Here is a 20,612-nt window from a genome sequence, read left to right as displayed (position 1 = left end):
AATGTTGAGTACAAGATCGAACTCCTTTCCTGACAGCTATTGGAAGATCAAGGTCGTTATCACATGAATTAAGAGATGGAAGTTCACTAGACAAGTTAGAAGGAGGAGATAGATTACCTGAATCCACAGGAGTTGAGCCCGGGTTGGGTGATTGGCTATGAAGAGTAGTATCCTCCTTTTTCTTGCGTGAGTACCTTAATAGATCAGGTTTGTCCAATCTTTTCCTTGCCTGTTCAAGTATTTTTTCAGCATCAGTTTGAACATAATCTCCATTATAAGTATTATCATCACTTCCATGCTCCCCCTGACTATTATACATAGGCAACTCAAGTATAGGTTGACCAAGAGAAATCACATCTTCTATATGATCATTCTCCTCCTGAAGAGGTGATGGTGGATAAAAGGCTTCTGACTCCCGGAAGGTGACATCCATACTCAAATACACCTTTCTAGATGAAGGGTGATAACATTTATATCCCTTTTCGGTAGGTGAATGGCCAATAAAAACACATTTTAAGGCTCTCGGATCTAGTTTTCCTTTATAGTTCTTATGCACAAAACAAACACATCCAAAAACCTTTGGAGAAATAATATGAGAGTTATTGCCCTGGATAAGTTCTATAGGACACTTAGAATTCAAGGTTCTTAATGGCATACGATTGATTAAATAAGCAACTGTAAGAATCGCATCACCCCAATAAGCCTTAGGAACATGCATGGTGAACATAAGAGCCCTAGCAACTTCTAAGAGATGTCTGTTCTTTTGTTCAGATACTCCATTTTGAGCAGCAGTATTAACACAACTAGTTTGGTGAATAATCCCATGAGTGTCTAAATAGCTATGGAAGGTTTTCTCCATATACTCTGTACCATTATCAGTTCGGAAAATTTTCACCTTAGCACTAAATTGTGTACTGATCGTTCTATGGAAAGACTGAAAGCAAGAAAAAACTTCATTTTTGGCACGCATCAAATACACCCACGTCATCCTACTGTGGCAATCTATAAATGCCACAAACCATTTATACCCAGATAAAGAAACTACTGGGCTGGGGCCCCACACATCTGACTGAATCATCTCAAAAGGCACCAAACTTTTATTATTAGTTGAAGGATATGAAGTTCTAGTATGCTTAGCAAATTCACATGCATCACAAACTAAGGTCTTTAAATCAAATTGCTTAAATAAATGAGGATGAAACCTTTCTAAAACGGAAAATGAAGGGTGTCCTAAACGCCTATGCCATTAAATAATTTGATGAGGAGCTGATTCAGATTCACCTAGTAAAGCCTTAGAAATTAGTCCTTCATCTAACTGGTACAAGCCATTATGTGCTCTACCATAGCCAATCGTTTTGCCGGTGCTCAATTCCTGTATGACACAATGAGAAGGAAAAAATTCAATCTTTCAGTTTAAATCTCTTGTAAGAACACTAACAGATAACAAATTATGTGAGAAACCAGGAATATGCAAGGCAAGTGGTAGGTTAATAGATGAAGTACAACTTATAGAACCTTTCTCGATGATGGGAGACAAGGACCCATCCGCAATACAGACTTTTTCATGACCTGAACAAGAATTGTAAGTGAAGAATTTTTTTCGAGATCTGGTCATATGATCCGATGCTCCAGAATCTAAAATCCATGATTCACTAGGAGTATCGCAGTTATTAGTATGCCTAGCATGTAAGGCTAGATGTGGTATACCTGAATGTGCAAGGTGAGATGAAGGAGTGGAAGTAGTGGCTGCAGTGGAAGAGGATTCAAACTAAGTTATAAGAAGTTTAGGAGTTTTCAATTCTTCATTGGGAAGTCCACCAGAAGGGTTGATTTCTCTTGGCAATTCAATGTCAAGAGTTTTTGAGACATGAGCTTGAGGCCGTGTACTACCAGATTTTTTTTTCACTCGACCACGTGGTAGGCGACCATGAAGTTTCCAGCATGTTTCTCTAGTATGCCTTGGTTTACCACAATAGTCGCACCTTCTACTGTCTTGTTCTACTTCCTTCAGAGAGTCAATTATAGTTGAATCAGGTTTCATGGATGATGATTCAGCCATCATAACTGATCTTTCAGTTGAAATAGTTGGCAGCATAGCATTTCGTCGGCTCTCTTCTTGCTGCACATGGCTATATGCTTGTCAGAAGGAGGGAAAAGGGTCCCGTCCAAGTACCTGAACTCTGATCTGATCATACACATCATTTAATCCTGCCAGGAAGTCATACACTTTTCCATTATTTCATGGAACTTTGTTGCATCAGCTGTACAAGATGCTTGTAAATCCTGATAATAGTCAAGTTCTTGCCATAAGCCATTAAGTTCAGAAAAATACTGGGCAATAGTCAGCTCACCTTGTTTGGTTTCATGAACTTTTTCCATGAATTCATATACACCGGGCATCATTACACCGGGAATAAGTTTGGGCAAATGCATCCCAAATTTTCCGAAATTTGTATCAAGGAGTAAATAGCCTCGAGCAATCTGTGGTTGCATTGAATTGAGCAACCATGACATGATGAGAGAGTTTTCTAAGTCCCATTTGCTACATATAGGATTTGTTCCATCAGGTCTTCTTTTCTCATTATTGATATAACTTTGCAATCCCCTAGCCTAAATAAATAGCAAGCATGATCGCGACCAAGCAAGATAATTCATTCCATCTAGTTTGAATGGACTGATTTGGAGAGAAGGGTTGTCATTCATAGTGGTTATCATGTTTCTACCACCATGCTCAGTAGGATTAGAAGATCCTTCCTTCTTTCCGTCAGACATGTCTAAAATACTGCTGGAATAAAAATTTGATTTGGTTGAAATATGCAGAGATTCTGATACTAGGGTTAGCAATGTGAGAGAGTCACCCTAAAGGGATCAAGCTCTGATACCATGAAGTTTTTAGGACAAGAAGAAATTTAATAGCTTCTGTTGTTTTATTTCTATATTCATTTATCTCTATTTATAGGGTTTCACACATCTTTAAAAAGAAATAATCTCTACTGCCTAATTTACAGTAATATGCATGATTGGCTCCTACAATCAAGAGTCAATACTAATTAACTTCTAAAATTAAGCCTTAAAACATGGGAACAACTGTCAACAGGAATATGAGACAAAATTTAGAGCATAATGTCATGTTACTGATTGGCTTAGGAATTTCATCTTGCCCATGGACTTCTATTTCTGTCTTTGTTTTTGTTTTATATTTATTTTTGAGGTATCCCTTGCCATTTGTTTCCTATGTTATTTGGCAGGAAATGTACGTAGGACCTAGCCAAATCCTAAGAACTCCCTCAAAAATATGTCTTCATACTCTCTTGTGGATAGCATATCAATTTTATTAAAACAAAATATTCTTATTCTATTCAATATTTGCTATTAAATTAGTTTATGTTAATAGCAGTGACACAAGAGCTGGACGAGTACCTCATTGATTTCCCTCCTGAACTTTGTGAGTTGAAGATAATAGGCTTTTCCAAGGATATTGGGAGTTCAATTTCTCTATTACCATCAATCATGCATCGCCTGGAAAACTTGCTTGTAGCCATTGAATTGAAGAGCTTATTATCTGCTTCTTTCTCTGAGGGAGCTGAAGTGACTGCATATAGAGTAAGGCCTCACCCTCACTGCATGGTTATATGAATTTAAAGTTGGCCATTGCGATCAGTTAATTACGTTGGTGCCTGGTGATTTTCTTGCATGGACCTTTTCTTGCCACTAATTGCTGTTAATTTGTGTTAGATATTAGAAGCACTCACTACAGAGAGGTGCCAGGAGCGTCTTTCTCTTGAAAGACTTGAAATATTGGGTGATGCTTTTCTCAAATTTGCAGTTGGTCGACACCTGTTTCTTTTGCATGATACACTTGATGAAGGGGAGCTTACTAGAAAACGTTCTAATGCTGTAAATAATTCCAATTTGTTGAAGCTAGCAAGCAGAAGAAACTTGCAGGTAGGATTAAATTTTGAAAATTACTTGTTTTCTCCAAATATTCTCTCATATGTTTATTGTTCAGTTTGTTATTGTAGAATTTAATAGAGAAAGGAAAAAAGAGAAATATTCTCTTTTTTCTTTTCATATATCAAACATAGGAAAAACACAATTTATATAGACTAGCTAAAGGATAAAAAATCTTAGATCAGGAACTGATTTATCTTATCCATAAACCTTAGAATGTTTATCCATATCTCTAACAAACAAAAACTAATTAGTTATTCTAACTTATCAACACTCCCTCTCAAGTTAGAGCAAATATATCTGTCATGCCCAGCTTGCTAACTTGAAATTCAAATTGCTGTTTAAACAACCCTTCAGTTAAAATATCTGCCACCTGCTGTGTGGTTGGTACAAATGGAGTACAAATAATTCCTTCTTCAAGTTTTTCTTTTATGAAGTGCCTGTCAATTTCAACATGTTTTGTCCTGTCATGTAAAACAGGATTATGAGCAATACTGATAGCTGCCTTGTTGTCACAATACAACTTCATAGGTAAATTCGCAGATCTTTTAAGCTCTTGTAGAACCCTTTTCAGCCAAAGAATCTCACACACTCCATGTGCCATTGATCTGAATTCTGCCTCAGCACTACTTCTAGCAACTACATTCTGCTTTTTACTTCTCCATATGACTAAATTACCCCAAACAAATGTGCAGTATCTAGAAGTTGACCTTCTATCAGTTATTGAACCTGCCCAATCAGCATCCGTGTACACCTCAACTCTTCTTTTTTCATTTTTCTTGAAAAAAAGTCCTTTTCCTAGTGTACTTTTCAAATAACAAAGAATCCGATATACAACTTCAAGATCTTCTTCATATGGAGAATACATAAACTGACTTACCAAGCTTACAGCGAAAACAATGTCCGGACGAGTATGTGATAAGTAAATCAGTTTTTCAACCAACCTCTGATATCTTCCTGTGTCTACTGGAACACCATTCTTTACGTCCCCCAACTCTAGAATTAGCTTCAATTGGAGTTTCAGAAGGTTTACAACCACTCATTCCAGTTTCTTTCAAGAGATCTAGAATATACTTCCGTTGTGAGACAACAATGCCTTTCTTTGACCTTGCCACTTCCATTCCAAGAAAGTATCTTACTTGGCCTAAATCTTTAATTTCAAACTCTTTGGCTAGGTTTTGTTTCAATCTGCTCATTTCAATTATATCATCTCCAGTCAAAATTATATCATCTACATAGACAATTAAAACAGAAATTTTGTCTTCAATAGAACTCTTTAAGAAAAGAGTATGATCAGATTAACTTTGATTATAACCTTGACCTTTAATAAACTTTGTGAACCTCTCGAACTATGCTCTAGGAGATTGTTTAAGGTCATATAAAGATCGCTTTAGCTTACATACCTTGGCTCTAAATTTCTGAGCAAAACCAGGTGGAGGTTCAATGTATACTTCCTCCTCTAAGTCACCATTCAAAAAAGCATTTTTCATATCTAGATGATTCAAAGACCAATCTAGATTAGCTGCAACAGACAAGAGCACTCGAATAGTATTGAGTTTCACCACAGGAGAAAAAGTTTCATAGTAGTCCACTCCATATGTTTTGAGTGAATCCTTTGGCTACTAGACAAGTTTTATACCTTTCCAAGGATCCATCTGAATTATACTTCACAGTAAACACCCATTTATATCCGACAACTGTCTTCCCATCTGGCAGATCCACTTCTTCCCAAGTAGCATTCTTCTGCAAGGCTCTCATCTCCTCCAAAATAGCTTCTTTCCGCTCGGAAACATTTAGAGCCTCCTGAAGACTATTTGGAATAACCATACTAGACATTTGTGAGATAAAAGCACAATATGGTGATGAAATATTTTTGTAAGATACAAAATTTGATAAGGATGTTTAGTACATGATCTGACACCTTTCCTAAGAGTAATGGGAAGATCAAGTTGACTAGATGAATGATTTGTAGGAAGTTTGGAAACTTACCATAAATTTCATGATCCAACCTCTGATTAGATTCTTGATGGTGCTGTAGGATAGTGACTCTTTTTTGTGCTTGATGTTAAATAACAATTGAATGAAAAACACTCTTATGTTTATTCCATATATCTCAAGGTATTTATACAAGATACCTAAACCTATTTAAGGTAGTCAACTATATAGGAATAATTACAGGAAAGGTAAGTCAACTATATAGGAATAATTACAGGAAATAAATAGAGAAATATTACAACTATAATTCCTAAATAGGTATACAGCTATATATACTAAGTCTCCCCCTCAAGTTGGTGCATAGATATCACACATGCCCAACTTGGATAATGATGCATAAAATGAGCCACTAGTAACAGCGTGAGTCATCATGTCGGCCAGCTGATCTACACTCTTAATGTAAGGAACCTCTATATAGGAATATTACAACTATATAGGAATAATTACAGGAAAGGTAAGTCAACTATATAGGAATAATTACAGGAAATAAATAGAGAAATATTACAACTATAATTCCTAAATAGGTATACAGCTATATATACTAAGTCTCCCCCTCAAGTTGGTGCATAGATATCACACATGCCCAACTTGGATAATGATGCATAAAATGAGCCACTAGTAACAGCGTGAGTCATCATGTCGGCCAGCTGATCTACACTCTTAATGTAAGGAACCTCTATCATACCAGAATCTAGGTTATCCTTGATATAATTCCTGTCAACTTCAATGTGCTTAGTTCGATCATGTTGAACCGGATTGTTAGCTATCTCAATAGCTGCAGTGTTATCACAATAAAGTACTATAGGTTTCTTTAGACCAAACCCGAGTTCTTTTAAGAGAATTTTTAACCAAGCAAGCTCTGTGATTGCATGATGAAGAGCCCGGTATTCAGCTTCTGCACTAGACAATGACACCACATTCTGTTTCTTATTCCTCCAAGTCATCAGATTACCTCCAACGAATGACACATAGCCTGAAGTAGACTTTCTATCCAATTTAGAGCCAGCAAAGTCAGAGTCTGTATAACCCATAATATCCAAGTGCCCATGTTTGGAGAACAAAATACCTTTACCTGGAGAGGACTTCAGATAAGCCAAAATACGATTTACTGCATGCATGTGTCGATCACTTGGATTGTGCATAAACTGACTGACAACACTAACTGCATATGATAAAAAAAGCCTAGTGTGAGTTAGATAAATCAACTTTCCCACTAGTCTCTGATATCTCTCCTTGTCAGTCGGAACCTGATCAGGATAGATAGATAGACCATGATTCACCTCAATAGGAGTATTTACAGGTTCCCAGGCAGAATTACCAGTTTCAGCTAAGAGATCTAAAATATACTTCCGTTGGGATAGAAAAGGTCCTTGCTTGGACTGAGATACTTCAACACCTAAGAAGTATTTTAGAACCCTCAAGTCCTTCATCTCAAACTCCTTGGCCAAGTAGCTTCAAAATTTCTCTATCTCACTAGCATCACTACCTGTAACAATCATGTCATCAATACAAACAATAAGCAAGGTAATATCATCATGCTCCCTCTTATAAAACAGAGTATGATCTGCCAAAGCTTGCTTAAAACCATACTCCTTCATTGAGTAGCTCAACTTGCCAAACCATGCCCTTGGCGATTGTTTCAACCCATACAATGCCTTTTTCAGCTTGCACACCTTACCTCCTCCTAGTGTAAATCCTGGAGAAGGATCCATATACACCTCCTATATCAAATCACCATGGAGAAAAGCATTTTTTGCATCAAACTAGCGTCAAGGCCAGTCCAGATTGGCTGTAAGAGATAGAATGACTCGAACGGTGTTCATTCTAGCCACAAGAGCAAAAGTCTCTTGATAGTCAATCCCATAGGTTTTGAGTGTAACCTTTGGCCACCAGTCTAGCCTTCTACCTTTCAACTGTCCGATCTGACCTGTATTTCACTGTAAACACCCACTTGCATCCTACTGTCTTCTTTTCCTGTGACAACTCAACCATCTCCCAAGTAGAATTTTTTTAGAGAACCTTCATTTCCTCTTCCATAGCAACCTTCCACTTAGGATCTCCAAGGGCTTCCTGAAAATGACTAGGAATAGACACAGAAGACAACTGAAGAGCAAAAGCTAGATGAGCCTTAGACAGATGATGATAAGAGATAAAATCAGAAATAGGATAAGTGACGTTAAAAGATGACTTGGACCCAACATATCAGGTTCTCTACGTTCACGAGGGGGATATCTCCTACCATGATCGTGATCCATAACTTGTGGATTCAAAATAGCATTTTCTAATGTTATAGGACTAGAATCTTTCTCTAAAGTTGAAGTTGTAGGAGAGGGAACACATACCTCAGGGTTAATAGTAGAAGAGTCATCCGATGGCATGATAGTATCATCAAGAGAAGCACTAGAGTCAGGAGAAGGCATAACAGTGGCATTCTGCTTTCTTCTTGTATAACCGTTTTGGTATAACCTAACTTGTCTTTTATTCTTTTTCTCCTTAAATTCAAACTCAAACTCAACAGAACAAGTATTATCTAAAGATTCATTATTCTCCATAATAGCTGAATTCTCCCCCTTACTCGACATCCACAACTTCTTCTCTTCTAACCATAACTGTTCCTCTTCCTTACTACTAATCTCCTCCTGAAGAGGAATCATAGATACATCTCAAAAAAAAGAAGATACTTGTTCACAAAACTGAACATCCATGGAAACATAATATTTACCTATAGGAGGATGAAAACATTTATAGCCTTTTTGAGAATTAGAGTAACCAAGAAAAACACATTTAAGAGCACGTGGATCAAGCTTATCCCTATATATAGAGTGTACATGAACATAACATATACAACCAAAAACCTTAAGACAAATATTTATAGCAGAAGGAATAGAGTGAAATTGTGATAACATCCTTAAAGGGGCTTGAAAATTAATGATACGAGCAGGCATTCGATTAATAAGAAGGACAGCAGTCATGATAGCCTCAGCCCAAAAACGTTTAGGAACATGCATAGTAAAGCTTAAAGCCCGACCAACCTCAAGGATATGACGATTCTTACGCTCTGCTACACCATTTTGTTGTGGTGTGTAGGCACAAGTTGTTTGGTGTAGGATGCCATGTTCTAGGAAGAAATTGGTAAGAGACTGATTTACCAACTCACGACCATTATCAGAATGAAAAACTTGGAACTGAGTATGAAACTGTGTGATAATCATTTTGTAAAATTGAGGAATCACCTGTATAACATCACTTTAGATTTCATCAAATATACCCAGCTCACTCTAGTGCAGTCATCAATAAAAGACACAAAGTATTTATGGCCTGAGGCAGATGGAGTAGAAAAAGGACCCCACACATCAGTATAAACACATGAAAAAGGAATAGAACTCTTATTGAAACTGGTTTTGAAAGGAACACAATGGTTTTTAGCATAAATGCATTGTTCACATCTTAGACTAGAGATAGCAACACTGTGAAACAATTTAGGAAATAAACGCTCTAAATAAGGAAAAGATGGATGCCCCAAACGACAATGCCATAAAAGAATCTTCTCTCTATCAAACGACTCTCTCTCTACTTGAAAACCATGGCTAGGGTCAGATTTAAATTCCGTAGCCCCCTCTAAGTAATAAAGACCTCTTTCCTTATCAATGCCAATCGTCATCTTCGTACGTTTGTCCTGAAGGACACAATGAGTAGAATCAAATATTGCAGAACAATTAAGACTTTTGGTAATCTTACTAATGGAAATAAGATTATTAGAAAGATCAGGGGCAAGTAAGACAGATGACACTAAGAATGTAGGAGAAATTGAGACATTCCCAACTCCTGTAATTGGCATAGAAGTCCCATTAGCAACCTGTACAGACTTAACAGGTGAAGACATTAGAGAGGAAAGTATAGAAGAAGTATTAGTCATATAAAAATACATTTATGTGCTTTTGGATCAAGCTTTGAACGTTTAGGATCATGATTATGGACAAAAGCCACACTTTCAGAAATTTTTAAAGGAATGTTGCTAGTTAGCCGAGTTATGGGAAAACATTCACTGAAAACTTTAATTGTAGGCAATCTATTAATCAAATAAATGGCTGTTAAAACTACTTCTCCCCAAAGATACTTTGGAATTTTAGTTGTAAAACTAAGAGCTCTAACAGCATCTAGGATATGTTTATTTTTTCTCTTAGCCATCCCGTTTTGCTGAGGCGTGTTACTACAAGAACTTTGGTGAATAATCCCTTTTTCAACAAAAAATCGTCCCAACACATTGTTAAAGAACTCCTTTCCATTATCACTTTGAAATTTTTTAATTTGAGTCTGAAATTGTGTTTGAACCATATTATAAAAAATTTTGAACACACTTTCAGCATTAGATTTCTCTTTTAAAAGAAAGATCCAAGTGACTCTAGTATGATCATCAATAAAAAGGATAAACCAACGTTTTCCAGAAAATGTTGGCGCTCTAGAAGGACCCCAAACATCACTGTGAATCATGGTAAATGGCTTGGACTGTTTATAAGGTTGCGATTGGTAAACAGTTTGGTGATGTTTAGCTAATTCACAAAATTCACATCGGAAAAATAAAGGATTTTTATTCATGAATAACTTTGGGAACAAATACTTTAAATATTGAAAATTTGGATGTTCTAGCCGATAATGCCATAACATAATCTTAGTGTCACTTGAAACATAAATGGAATCGAAACAAGCTTGCAGGTTTTGCCTTCCAAAGGTTGACTCATCATTGAAGAAGTAGAGTCCACCATCCAATATAGCACCCCCAATCATCTTCCCCGAAGTTAAATCCTGAAATTTACAATAAGAAGACTTAAAAATCACTTGACAATTATGATCAGAGGTTAACTTACTGACAGACAAAATATTATATGACAAATGTGGAACATGTAAAACATTCTTAAGAACTAGAGAAGACGAAATAGGAATTGTTCCTTTCCCAGCAACAGTGGCTAAAGAGCCATCTGCAATTTTAACCTTTTGATTTCCTGCACAAGGTATATAAGAGGAAAAAATTTGCGAATTGCCAGACATGTGATCAGTAGCACTTGTATCTAATGTCCAAGTGCCATGGGGTTTGGAACAGGCTATGGCTGTAATGAAAGAATTAGCTGATTGTGCAAAAGAAACAAGACAGGTTAGATTTTTCTAAAGTTTGGGACTTGAACATTTTTTACAGGTGCTCTATATGTTCCTTGGTAAAAGGAAGAGATTCAGAAGAAGACTGCTGCCCCGGATTAGTATTGCTAGCTTGAAAAGCGCGTACATCTCCCCCTAACCTGGTGTTGTCGCTGCCTGTTTTCTTCTTCGGTTTCCTATGCAATTTCCAGCAAGTATTTCGAGTATGCCATGGCTTTCGACAATGATAACACTAGGGTTTCTACTTTCCCCTGAGTCTGTACCTCGAGTTATAAAAGCAGATCTGTCAGCATCTATTTTTGGTTCATCATTTCTCAGCATCAATTTTTGGTTCATCATTTTTCAGCATCACTTTTCGTCGTGCTTCTTCTCTACGCACTTCTGAAAAAACTTCTCTAATAGTTGGTAAAGGATTTTTTCCTAATATATGTCCACGAACCTCATCAAGATCTTTGTTTAAACCAGCCAAGAAAACAAATACTCGTCCTCTTTCAATTTTCTTTTTGTACCGAGCATTGTCATTAGGATTCTCCTATTGTTCATCTTCAAACATGTTCAATTCTTGCCAAACAGCCATCATATCATTATAGTAACCTGTTACCTTCCGATTACCTTGTTGCATTTTCCACATATGGGTGTTTAATTCAAATAACTGTGAATGGTTGTCCAAATCTGAATAGGTTTCTCGAATTGCTTCCTAAACATCTCGAGCAGTCTACAAAAACATGAATGGTTTTCCAACAACGGGATCCATTGAGTTAATCATCCAGGCAGTAACCATTGAATTTTCTGAGCGCCATTACCTGTATTTCGAATCATCGGTTGCTGGTGGTTTTATCTCACCATTCAAGTATCGAAGTTTTCCTTTTCCATCAATCACCAACCTCATAGACTGAGACCATTCAAGATAATTCTTGCCATTCAGCTTGTGAATGGTGAGTTGAAGAGAATTTTCAGGAGGAACGGGTGGAAGTAACTGAGAAGCAAATCTAAGCTTAGAAATGATTGGGAAATTTAGAGAGATGCCAAAGTAGGCAGTGATGATTTATTCTCCAAGAAGTGAGTATTTGTTTATGGATTGATCCATTTGAAATTTAGTAGTGGAGTGGAGAAATTATTCCAGAGTTGAGGTTTGGTGCGCATGGTAACTCTTAACTTCAAAATGGCCATAGTACTTTCTGTACAAAGTATAAACCTGTGAATGTGTATATTAATGTTTAAATTGATATATCTATCATAAATTGAAGGTGTTTAGAAATACTTTCTCCACATGAAATATGTTATGCATGTTGATTGATTATTGAAGTATAGAATGTAAGTCATATAAGCTACCATAATTGCAAACTGTAATATCTATCCAATGTTATTGAAGTAGAGAATATAAGCAACATGACTGTTTATATGTGCTCGAAGACGGGATTTTGGAAGAGAAAAGAAGAAAACCAGGATTCTCGTGATGACATGACCTTTTTGAATTTGGAGAAACAATAAGAACAAACTTTTATTTTGCGTGTGGAACCTATTTTGTGTCCCTAAGTGCAATGACACATATAAGGGATGAAACACGGGAAGGTTATTGTTATGAGATTCAATCTTGAAGTTATAACTCAAATTAGTAATAGCTAAGGCATGTATTCATGTGAATAACACAGGGGCTCAAAGGCTATGAAGCTCTACATGCTTCTCTAATTATGAATCACATGAATAACACAGTCCTTCATTGTGATCTATTGATTCTATTCATACTATGCTCAATCAATCTAACCCTGGCTTTCTTTGATGCCTTTTTTTCTTTTGTTCTAAGCAAGCATGATTAAGTGTCAAATATGGATGGGCGGGAAAAGACAATAGCTCACTTCATTCGGAAAATATAATGGCTTTCGTTATGGGGATATCCTTCATCTAATATGATTTCTGTTTTGTGGTGCTTTGCTACATGTTTTTTTAAATGCCTTTTCATTAACATTCTTTCTAGGTAAAACAATTACTCCAAAAGCGGTGTGAGTGAAATTGATAAGTTTAGGCAAAATTTTGGATAACAACAAAACTGTTGGTCAGTGTACGACACCTTTTGGTGAAGTTGCAGGGGGAATCATCATAATGCATGTTGTTGTACAACCATCTCTAGCAAAAATAAAAAGAGGTAGTCAGTGTCTTAATCATCTTTGCTCATGAAATTTCCTTTTGTCCTCTCAATTGTCATGTAGCTTACCTTGGTGGTTATATGGACTTGATGGCAATGAATAAAATGATCTAATGGCTAATTTAGACATGGGAAGGTGGTAACCGTTTCTTGCTGAGAACTGAGATTTAAAATTTTATGATGACTAGTTTTCAGCTGGAAATATAGTATTGTCTTATGTATGCGTACAGATAAGACATGTTTCTTGCAGTTTCCTTGAATCTCTGCTGAAGATACTCGTTTGAATCATCCTGAACCCATAAAGAGGCCTATGGAACTATTTTATTGCATAGCAACCTTGGGCCAGACCTCGTATTGCAAAACCTGCCCCATACCTTCCAAAGAGATGAAAATATAAATTTGGACATTTAATTTAGAGAATCAAATGGAAATGACAATGACCTTGATTACTATACTATCTGCTCCTCTCTCTCTCTCTCTCTAGTTCTGCCAGACCACAACTGATTAGATATTGAAAAGTGTTGGAATAGGAAATATTGACCTAGCTGTAAATATAGGAATTCTAGGCTATATTAAAGGAGATTAGGCAAATCATTAGGCAGATTTCTTATATAGCTGTAAATTGTTGTGATTATATACTTTCTTTATTTAGGTGATGTTTATACCTATATATATGTACAATGTAATACATGTAAATTAAGGAGTAATGCAACCTATCTTTTCTATTTATTTGCATGGTATCAGAGCCATCCGAAAAAAAAAACCCTAGCCTCCTCAAAGAAAAATCTAGCAACTGCAATTCCACCATGCCTGCAACTCCACCTGATGTGTCAGTCACTAATCCTACTTCTGAAATACCTACTTCATCCAATCAACAAAAAATCTTAGCCACATCTGATTCTCATTCAGTCCAAATAACTACTATTAGGTTGAATGGAAAGAATTTTCTATGCTGGTCTCAGTCTATGCGTATGTATATTCGAGGTAGAGGGAAGAGAGGATACTTAACTGGTGAGAAGAAGGAACTAGACATGGATGACCCATCCTATTCTTCTTAGGATGCAGAAAACTCCATGGTTATGACATGGCTAGTCAACTCCGTGGAGAAAGATATAAGTTCCAATTACATGTATTATCACACAGCAAAAGAACTATGGGATAATGTCAATTTAATGTATCAGATATAGGAAATCAGTCTCAGATATATGAAATCATGCTGAAACTAGGGGAAATCCATCAAGCTGAGGATAGTGTCACCAAATATTTTAATTCTCTGAAACGTCTATGGCAAGACTTGGACTTATTTAACTTTTATGAATGGGAATCCACTAATGATTGCAATCATTACAAAAAAAAAAAAGGTAGAAGATGATCGTATTTTCAAATTCCTCATGGGACTTAATGTGGAGCGAATCATTGGGAGACAGCCCCTTCCATCTATTGGCGGGTATTTGCTGAGGTTCGACGTGAGAAAAGTCGCAGGCTGGTTATGTTGGGGGGAAAAAGGCTCAAACAGCAGCATTGAAAATTCTGCATTAGCAGCAGCTGAATCCTATGCAAGAAAAGTGAAAAAATTTTATGAAAAGCCCCGTGTTTGGTGTGACCACTGCAACAAACCAAAGCATACATGTGAAAACTGCTGGAAACTTCATGGAAAACCAGCTAACTGGAAGGGAAAACATGAAGGCAAGTTCAATCGGGCTCCCTCTGCGAATGAAGCTGAAGCTGTCCCCTTCACTCCACAACAAGTTGATCAAATACTAAAGCTGAAATCTAATTCTGGACCATTTGGTACTCCTAATGCTTCCTTGGCACAAACAGGTAGAAATTTAAATGCCATATTCTGTGTGAGTCTAACTGCTCCATGGATCATAGATTCTGGAGCATCTGACCATATGACAAGTGTCTCAAGTTTATTTCATACTTATGTTCCTTGTTCTGGTCATAAAAAAATTCGTATAGCAGATGGTTCTTACACACCAATTGCTAGTAAAGGTACAATCAGTTTGTCAAAAACCTTGACTCTTAAATCTGTCCTCCATGTACCTAAACTTGCAGGTAATCTATTATCTGTCAGTAATCTGTCTAAAGACTCCAATTGCCATGTCATTTTTTGTGACTCCTATTGTGTGTTTCAGGGCCAGAATTCGGGGAGGAAGATTGGCAGTGCTAGGATGATAGATGGGCACTACCATTTTGAAGTTGAAGTCTCCAAAGATGAAAAACCTCATGGACTAAGTAGTGTTAGTTCTATCTCTGTTAAAGATAAAATCATGCTTTGGCATTATAGATTAGGGCATGCTAGTTTTTTCTACCTTAAAAGGCTGTTTCCTACTTTATTTAAAGGAATAGATTTTTCTTGTTTTCATTGTGAACATTGCATTTTATCAAAAAGTCATAAGCACATTTATCATTCAAAGCCTTATCAACCCTCAAGGCCTTTTTATATAATTCACAGTGATGTATGGGGTCCCTCACGGATCCATACTTATTCAAAAAAAAAATGGTTTCTCACATTTATCGGTGATCATACTCGATTGTGTTGGGTTTTTTTAATGACTAACAAGTATGATGTTAAGACGATCTTTCAAAATTTTTACGCTAATGAGTGAAAATCAATTTCAAACTAAAATCAGTACCTTACATACTGATAATGGTACAGAGTATTTCAATGAAATGCTTGGAAAGTTTTTAAAAGACAAAGGTATGCAACATAAATCTACTTGTGTTGATATGCCCCAACAAAATGGTATAGCCGAGCGCAAAAATACACTTATTGGAAGTGGCTCGAGCTATTATATTCTCTATGTATGTACCTAAATATTTAAGGGGAGACGCTATTTTAATTACATCATATTTGATTAATAGAATGCTTACCCGTGTTCTTGATTTCACTACTCCCCTTGAATGTTTTCAACGTTACTTCCCACAACATCGTCTTTCATCCAATTTACCTCTTAAAATTTTTGGTTGCACAACCTATGTCCATTTATCTAGCAACAAGGATCAATCCAAACTAGATCCAAGGGCTGAGAGATATGTTTTTGTTGGTTATGCATCAAATAAGAAGGGGTATAAATTTTTTAATCCCCACATAAAAAGGTCATAATTTCTATGGATGTTATCTTTCTTGAAAATCAGCCTTATTTCAAAAGGAATTTTCTTTAGGGGGAGCAATTAAAGGAAGAAAATAAATGGGACAACATTGTTTTACCCAAAATTGTGGCTTCTACGCCAAATATTTTTGAAGATAAAACTTCTATTTTGTCGAGCAATATTGAATCTATGACAGAGAAAGAAACACTTCCAAATAATGAGCGTGAGGTTGTTGTTTATACAAGGAGAAAAGATCACAAAAAAGGTAGAGAACTCATCATCTCCTCAGCACCTAGTCAATCCACTCTGAATTCAGGTGCTCAAGATTCTCCTCAACCTAATGATTCTTTTGATAATCCTCAAAAATCACATGAATATTGTGATCTTGATGTACCTATTGCACTTAGAAAAGGAACCCGTTCTTGTACTAATCATCAAATTGCAAATTATTTATCTTATAATAAACTCTCTAAGAGTCATATGGCATTTGTGTCAAAAATCTCAAATCTGTTTATTCCAAGAAATATTCAGGAAGCACTTGATGATCTAAATTGGAGGATGGCAGTAATGGAAGAAATGGGTGCGTTGAAAAGGAATGGGACATGGAAAGTGGTAGAACTCCCCAAAGATCAAAAGATTGTTGGTTGCAAATGGGTTTTTACTGTAAAATGTAAAGCAGATGGCAATGTGGAGAGATACAAGGCTAGGCTGGTGGCTAAGGGGTTTACTCAAACTTATGGTATTGATTACGAAGAAACCTTTGCTCCAGTAGCCAAAATTAACTCTATACGTGTTTTATTGTCTCTTCCAGTTAATTTCAGTTGGCCACTACACCAACTAGATGTGAAAAATGCCTTTCTCAATGGTGATTTAGAAGAGGAAGTGTTCATGAGTCCACCTCCTAGATTTGAAAAATCTGTTGGCAAAAACAAAGTTTGCAAACTTAAGAAATCTTTATATGGCCTCAAGCAATCCCCAAGAGCATGGTTTGAACGATTCAGGAAAACAATGAAAAAATATGGATACAATCAAAGTCAAGCAGACCACACCATGTTTTATAAACATTCTAAGGAAGGAAAAACAACAGTGTTGGTTGTGTATGTTGATGATATGATTTTAACTGGTGATGATGAGGATGAATTATCTAGTTTAAAGAAAAAGCTAAGTCAGGATTTTGAGATCAAAGACCTAGGGGCATTAAAGTATTTTCTAGGCATGGAGTTCGCAAGATCACGAGAAGGAATTTTTGTGAATCAAAGGAAATATATCCTTAATCTACTAAATGAAACAGGTCTTCTAGGTTGCAAAGCAGCTGAAACTCCAAAGGAGGTGAATCTCAAATTAAATCCTACAAAGCCAGAGGACATAATTGAGAAGGAAAGGTCTCAGCGTTTAGTGGGCAGACTTATATATCTGTCACATACTCGTCCTGGTATAGCATTTGCAGTAAGCATGATTAGCCAATTTATGCACTCACCAGGCTAAGAACACTTTGAAGCTGCCTATAGGATGCTTAGATATCTAAAGGGAACACCTGGAAAAGGACTGATGTTTAAAAAATCTGGTCATTTGCAAGTAGAAGTCTATATCGATGCTGATTGGGTAGGTAGCACTACAGATAGAATGTCAACATCAGGGTATTGCACTTTTATTGGAGGAGATCTTGTTTCCCTGGAGGAGCAAAAAACAAAATGTTGTAGCACGTAGTAGTGCTGAAGCTCAATTCAGATCTCTTGCACATGGAATTTGTGAAGCAATGTGGATTAAAAGGTTACTAGAAGATTTGGAACTACCTATTTCCCTCCCCATGAAAGTCTATTATGACAACAAAGCTGCTTGTTCCATTGCACATAATCCAGTTCATCATGATCGGACTAAGCATGTTAAAGTTGACGAGCACTTTATCAAAGAGAAGATTGAAAGTGGACTGATTTGTATTCTTTATATTCCTACATCTCAACAAATAGCTGATATTTTTACCAAAGGACTACTGAAAAGACAATTTGATTTTCTAGTAAGCAAGTTGTCAATGGGAGATATTTTTCAGCCAACTTGAGGGGGAGTGTTGGAATAGGAAATATTGACCTAGCTGTAAATATAGGAATTCTAGGCTACATTAAAGGAGATTAGGCAAATCATTAGGCAGATTTCTTATATAGCTGTAAATTGCTGTGATTATGTTCTTTCTTTCTTTATTTAGGTGATGTTTGTACCTATATATATGTACAATGTAATACATGTAAATTAAGGAGCAATACAACCTATCTTTTCTATTTATTTGCAAAAAGGATTTATGCTAATAAGATTCTGTAGACTAACAGGTAATTATCAATATTGCCATATTAACAGATTTTGCATCGGAAGTTTGATTCTCTCTCTTTAAGCTCAGTATCAAAGTTAGAAGTTTACTCATTTTTCTTTCAGGTATATATACGTGATCAACCATTTGATCCTCGACAGTTCTTTGCTCTGGGTCATCCTTGCCCTGTTATTTGTACTAAGGAGTCAGAAGGAAGTATTCATTCTTCTAATAGAAGTAATGCGAAAGGTCAAGAAAATACTATTGAAGTCAGGTGCAGTAGGGGTCACCATTGGTTGTATAAAAAAACAATTGCAGACGTCGTTGAGGCTCTTGTTGGAGCATTTATAGTTGATAGTGGCTTTAGAGCTGCAACTGCATTTCTTAAATGGCTAGGCATCAGAGTGAACATTGAAGCTTCAGATGTTACTAAAGTTTGCCTAGCAAGCCGCACTTTCATGCCACTTGCTCCTTCAATAGATGTTTCTTCCCTTGAAGATTCTTTGGACCATCAATTTGTCAATAGAGGTCTGGTATTACAGGCATTTGTGCATCCTTCCTACAACAAGCATGGAGGAGGCTGCTATCAGGTATGTGCTTTTTATTATCTTAAATTGGGCATGAAGCAGCGAGTATACTTCTCTTCACTCTAATGGCTAGCCAGCTTTGTGCGAATACCACAAATTGCTAATACTTTGATGGTTTTGATCAGAGACTCGAGTTTCTTGGAGATGCTGTCTTGGATTACTTGATCACATCATATCTATTTTCAGTTTATCCCAAGTTGAAGCCTGGTCTTTTGACAGATCTGAGATCAGCACTGGTAAACAACAGAGCATTCGCCATCGTTGCAGTTGATCGATCTTTCAATGAGTTTCTTATATGTGATTCTGGCAATCTTTCGGAGGCTATAGAAACTTATGTGAATTTTGTTAAAAGACCTGCCGTAGAAAAGGATTCTCTTGAAGGACCAAAATGTCCAAAGGTGAGCTTTTAAACTTTATCTGTAATTTTATTTTCTCGATGAGTTGGGAGCCAATGCTGCCTTTTTTTACATGGCTGTTGAGTAGCAATGAGTTAAGTCGCCTGGATGTAGAGTAGATAATGTTTGAACTTCTATCAGAAAAAGATTCAGTTTATTGAGATGATAAAGGAGCAATAATCTTTTGCTCTGTTTTTTTATTTTTCCCTTTTTAGGGGTTTGGGGTGGGATATGAAATTTCAATGTTCCAAAACATGCAAGTGAATTATGACATAGCTTTTATTTTTGTAATTTTTCTGAGGAAGTTTTTAACTTCGTCAAATCTTATTTATTGATTCAGGTTCTTGGTGACTTGGTGGAGTCTTGTATAGGTGCCATTTTTCTAGACACAGGATTCGATCTGAACTGTATCTGGAAGTTAATGCTATCCTTCTTAGATCCAATATTGAATTCTTCCAATGTGCTATTGAATCCTTTTCGAGAACTACATGAGTTTTGTGAATCTCATAAGTGGAAGTTGCAATTTCCAACACTAAAAAGGGACATGAATTTTTTAGTCGAAGCAAAAGTAACTGGTAAAGATATATGTCTTGATGCTTCTGCAAACAACTCGAACAAAAAGGAGGCCATTAGAATTGCTTCAGAGCAAATAATTGTGAAGTTAAAGGTAAATACTTGCTTCTCAATAACGTGCATTTACTCTATAATATTGGTGCTTCATATGATGCAAAGTAAATGATATAATAAATACAAAAAAAGAAAAAGAATACATAATATGCAGCATTGTTATTCAGTCTTTTAATGAATATGCAAGTTTTAAAGAAGAAAAAAGGAAAGAAAGACTTAGCGCACTTGCAGTTACCAATTCTTAGTATTCATATCTAATACAACTTCCAGTTTTCTTTGCAGAAAAAAATTCCACTTGTTAGAACTTACAGTTATGCTCTAATTTGAAGTTTGAAGATTAAATTTCTGGTTGCACAAGGAATTTAGCT

At 36.3% G+C, this 20,612-nt stretch overlaps 1 protein-coding gene across 7 annotated transcripts in view; it reads left to right on the top strand.

Annotated features, from left to right (window-relative positions):
- LOC8262844 (dicer-like protein 4) overlaps nucleotides 1-20,612 on the top strand; it is a 45,900-nt gene that overhangs the window by 22,956 nt on the left and 2,332 nt on the right. For 4 of the 7 annotated variants that reach the window (XM_048371688.1, XM_025158142.2, XM_048371689.1 and 1 more), the window contains 6 exons: nucleotides 3,395-3,603; nucleotides 3,736-3,945; nucleotides 15,379-15,483; nucleotides 18,761-19,225; nucleotides 19,348-19,620; nucleotides 19,958-20,284. In XM_048371688.1, coding sequence (XP_048227645.1) covers nucleotides 3,395-3,603; nucleotides 3,736-3,945; nucleotides 15,379-15,483; nucleotides 18,761-19,225; nucleotides 19,348-19,620; nucleotides 19,958-20,284 — 1,589 coding nt within the window. The remainder of the gene's footprint in view (nucleotides 1-3,394; nucleotides 3,604-3,735; nucleotides 3,946-15,378; nucleotides 15,484-18,760; nucleotides 19,226-19,347; nucleotides 19,621-19,957; nucleotides 20,285-20,612) is intronic. The other 3 variants (XM_048371687.1, XM_015721977.3, XM_015721976.3) reach the window with 3 other exon arrangements.

This window comes from Ricinus communis, chromosome 3 (assembly GCF_019578655.1).
Source record: "Ricinus communis isolate WT05 ecotype wild-type chromosome 3, ASM1957865v1, whole genome shotgun sequence".
NCBI lineage: Eukaryota > Viridiplantae > Streptophyta > Magnoliopsida > Malpighiales > Euphorbiaceae > Ricinus > Ricinus communis.
Note: the sequence above shows the minus strand (reverse complement) of the source record. Positions and strands in the feature narration are given on the sequence as shown.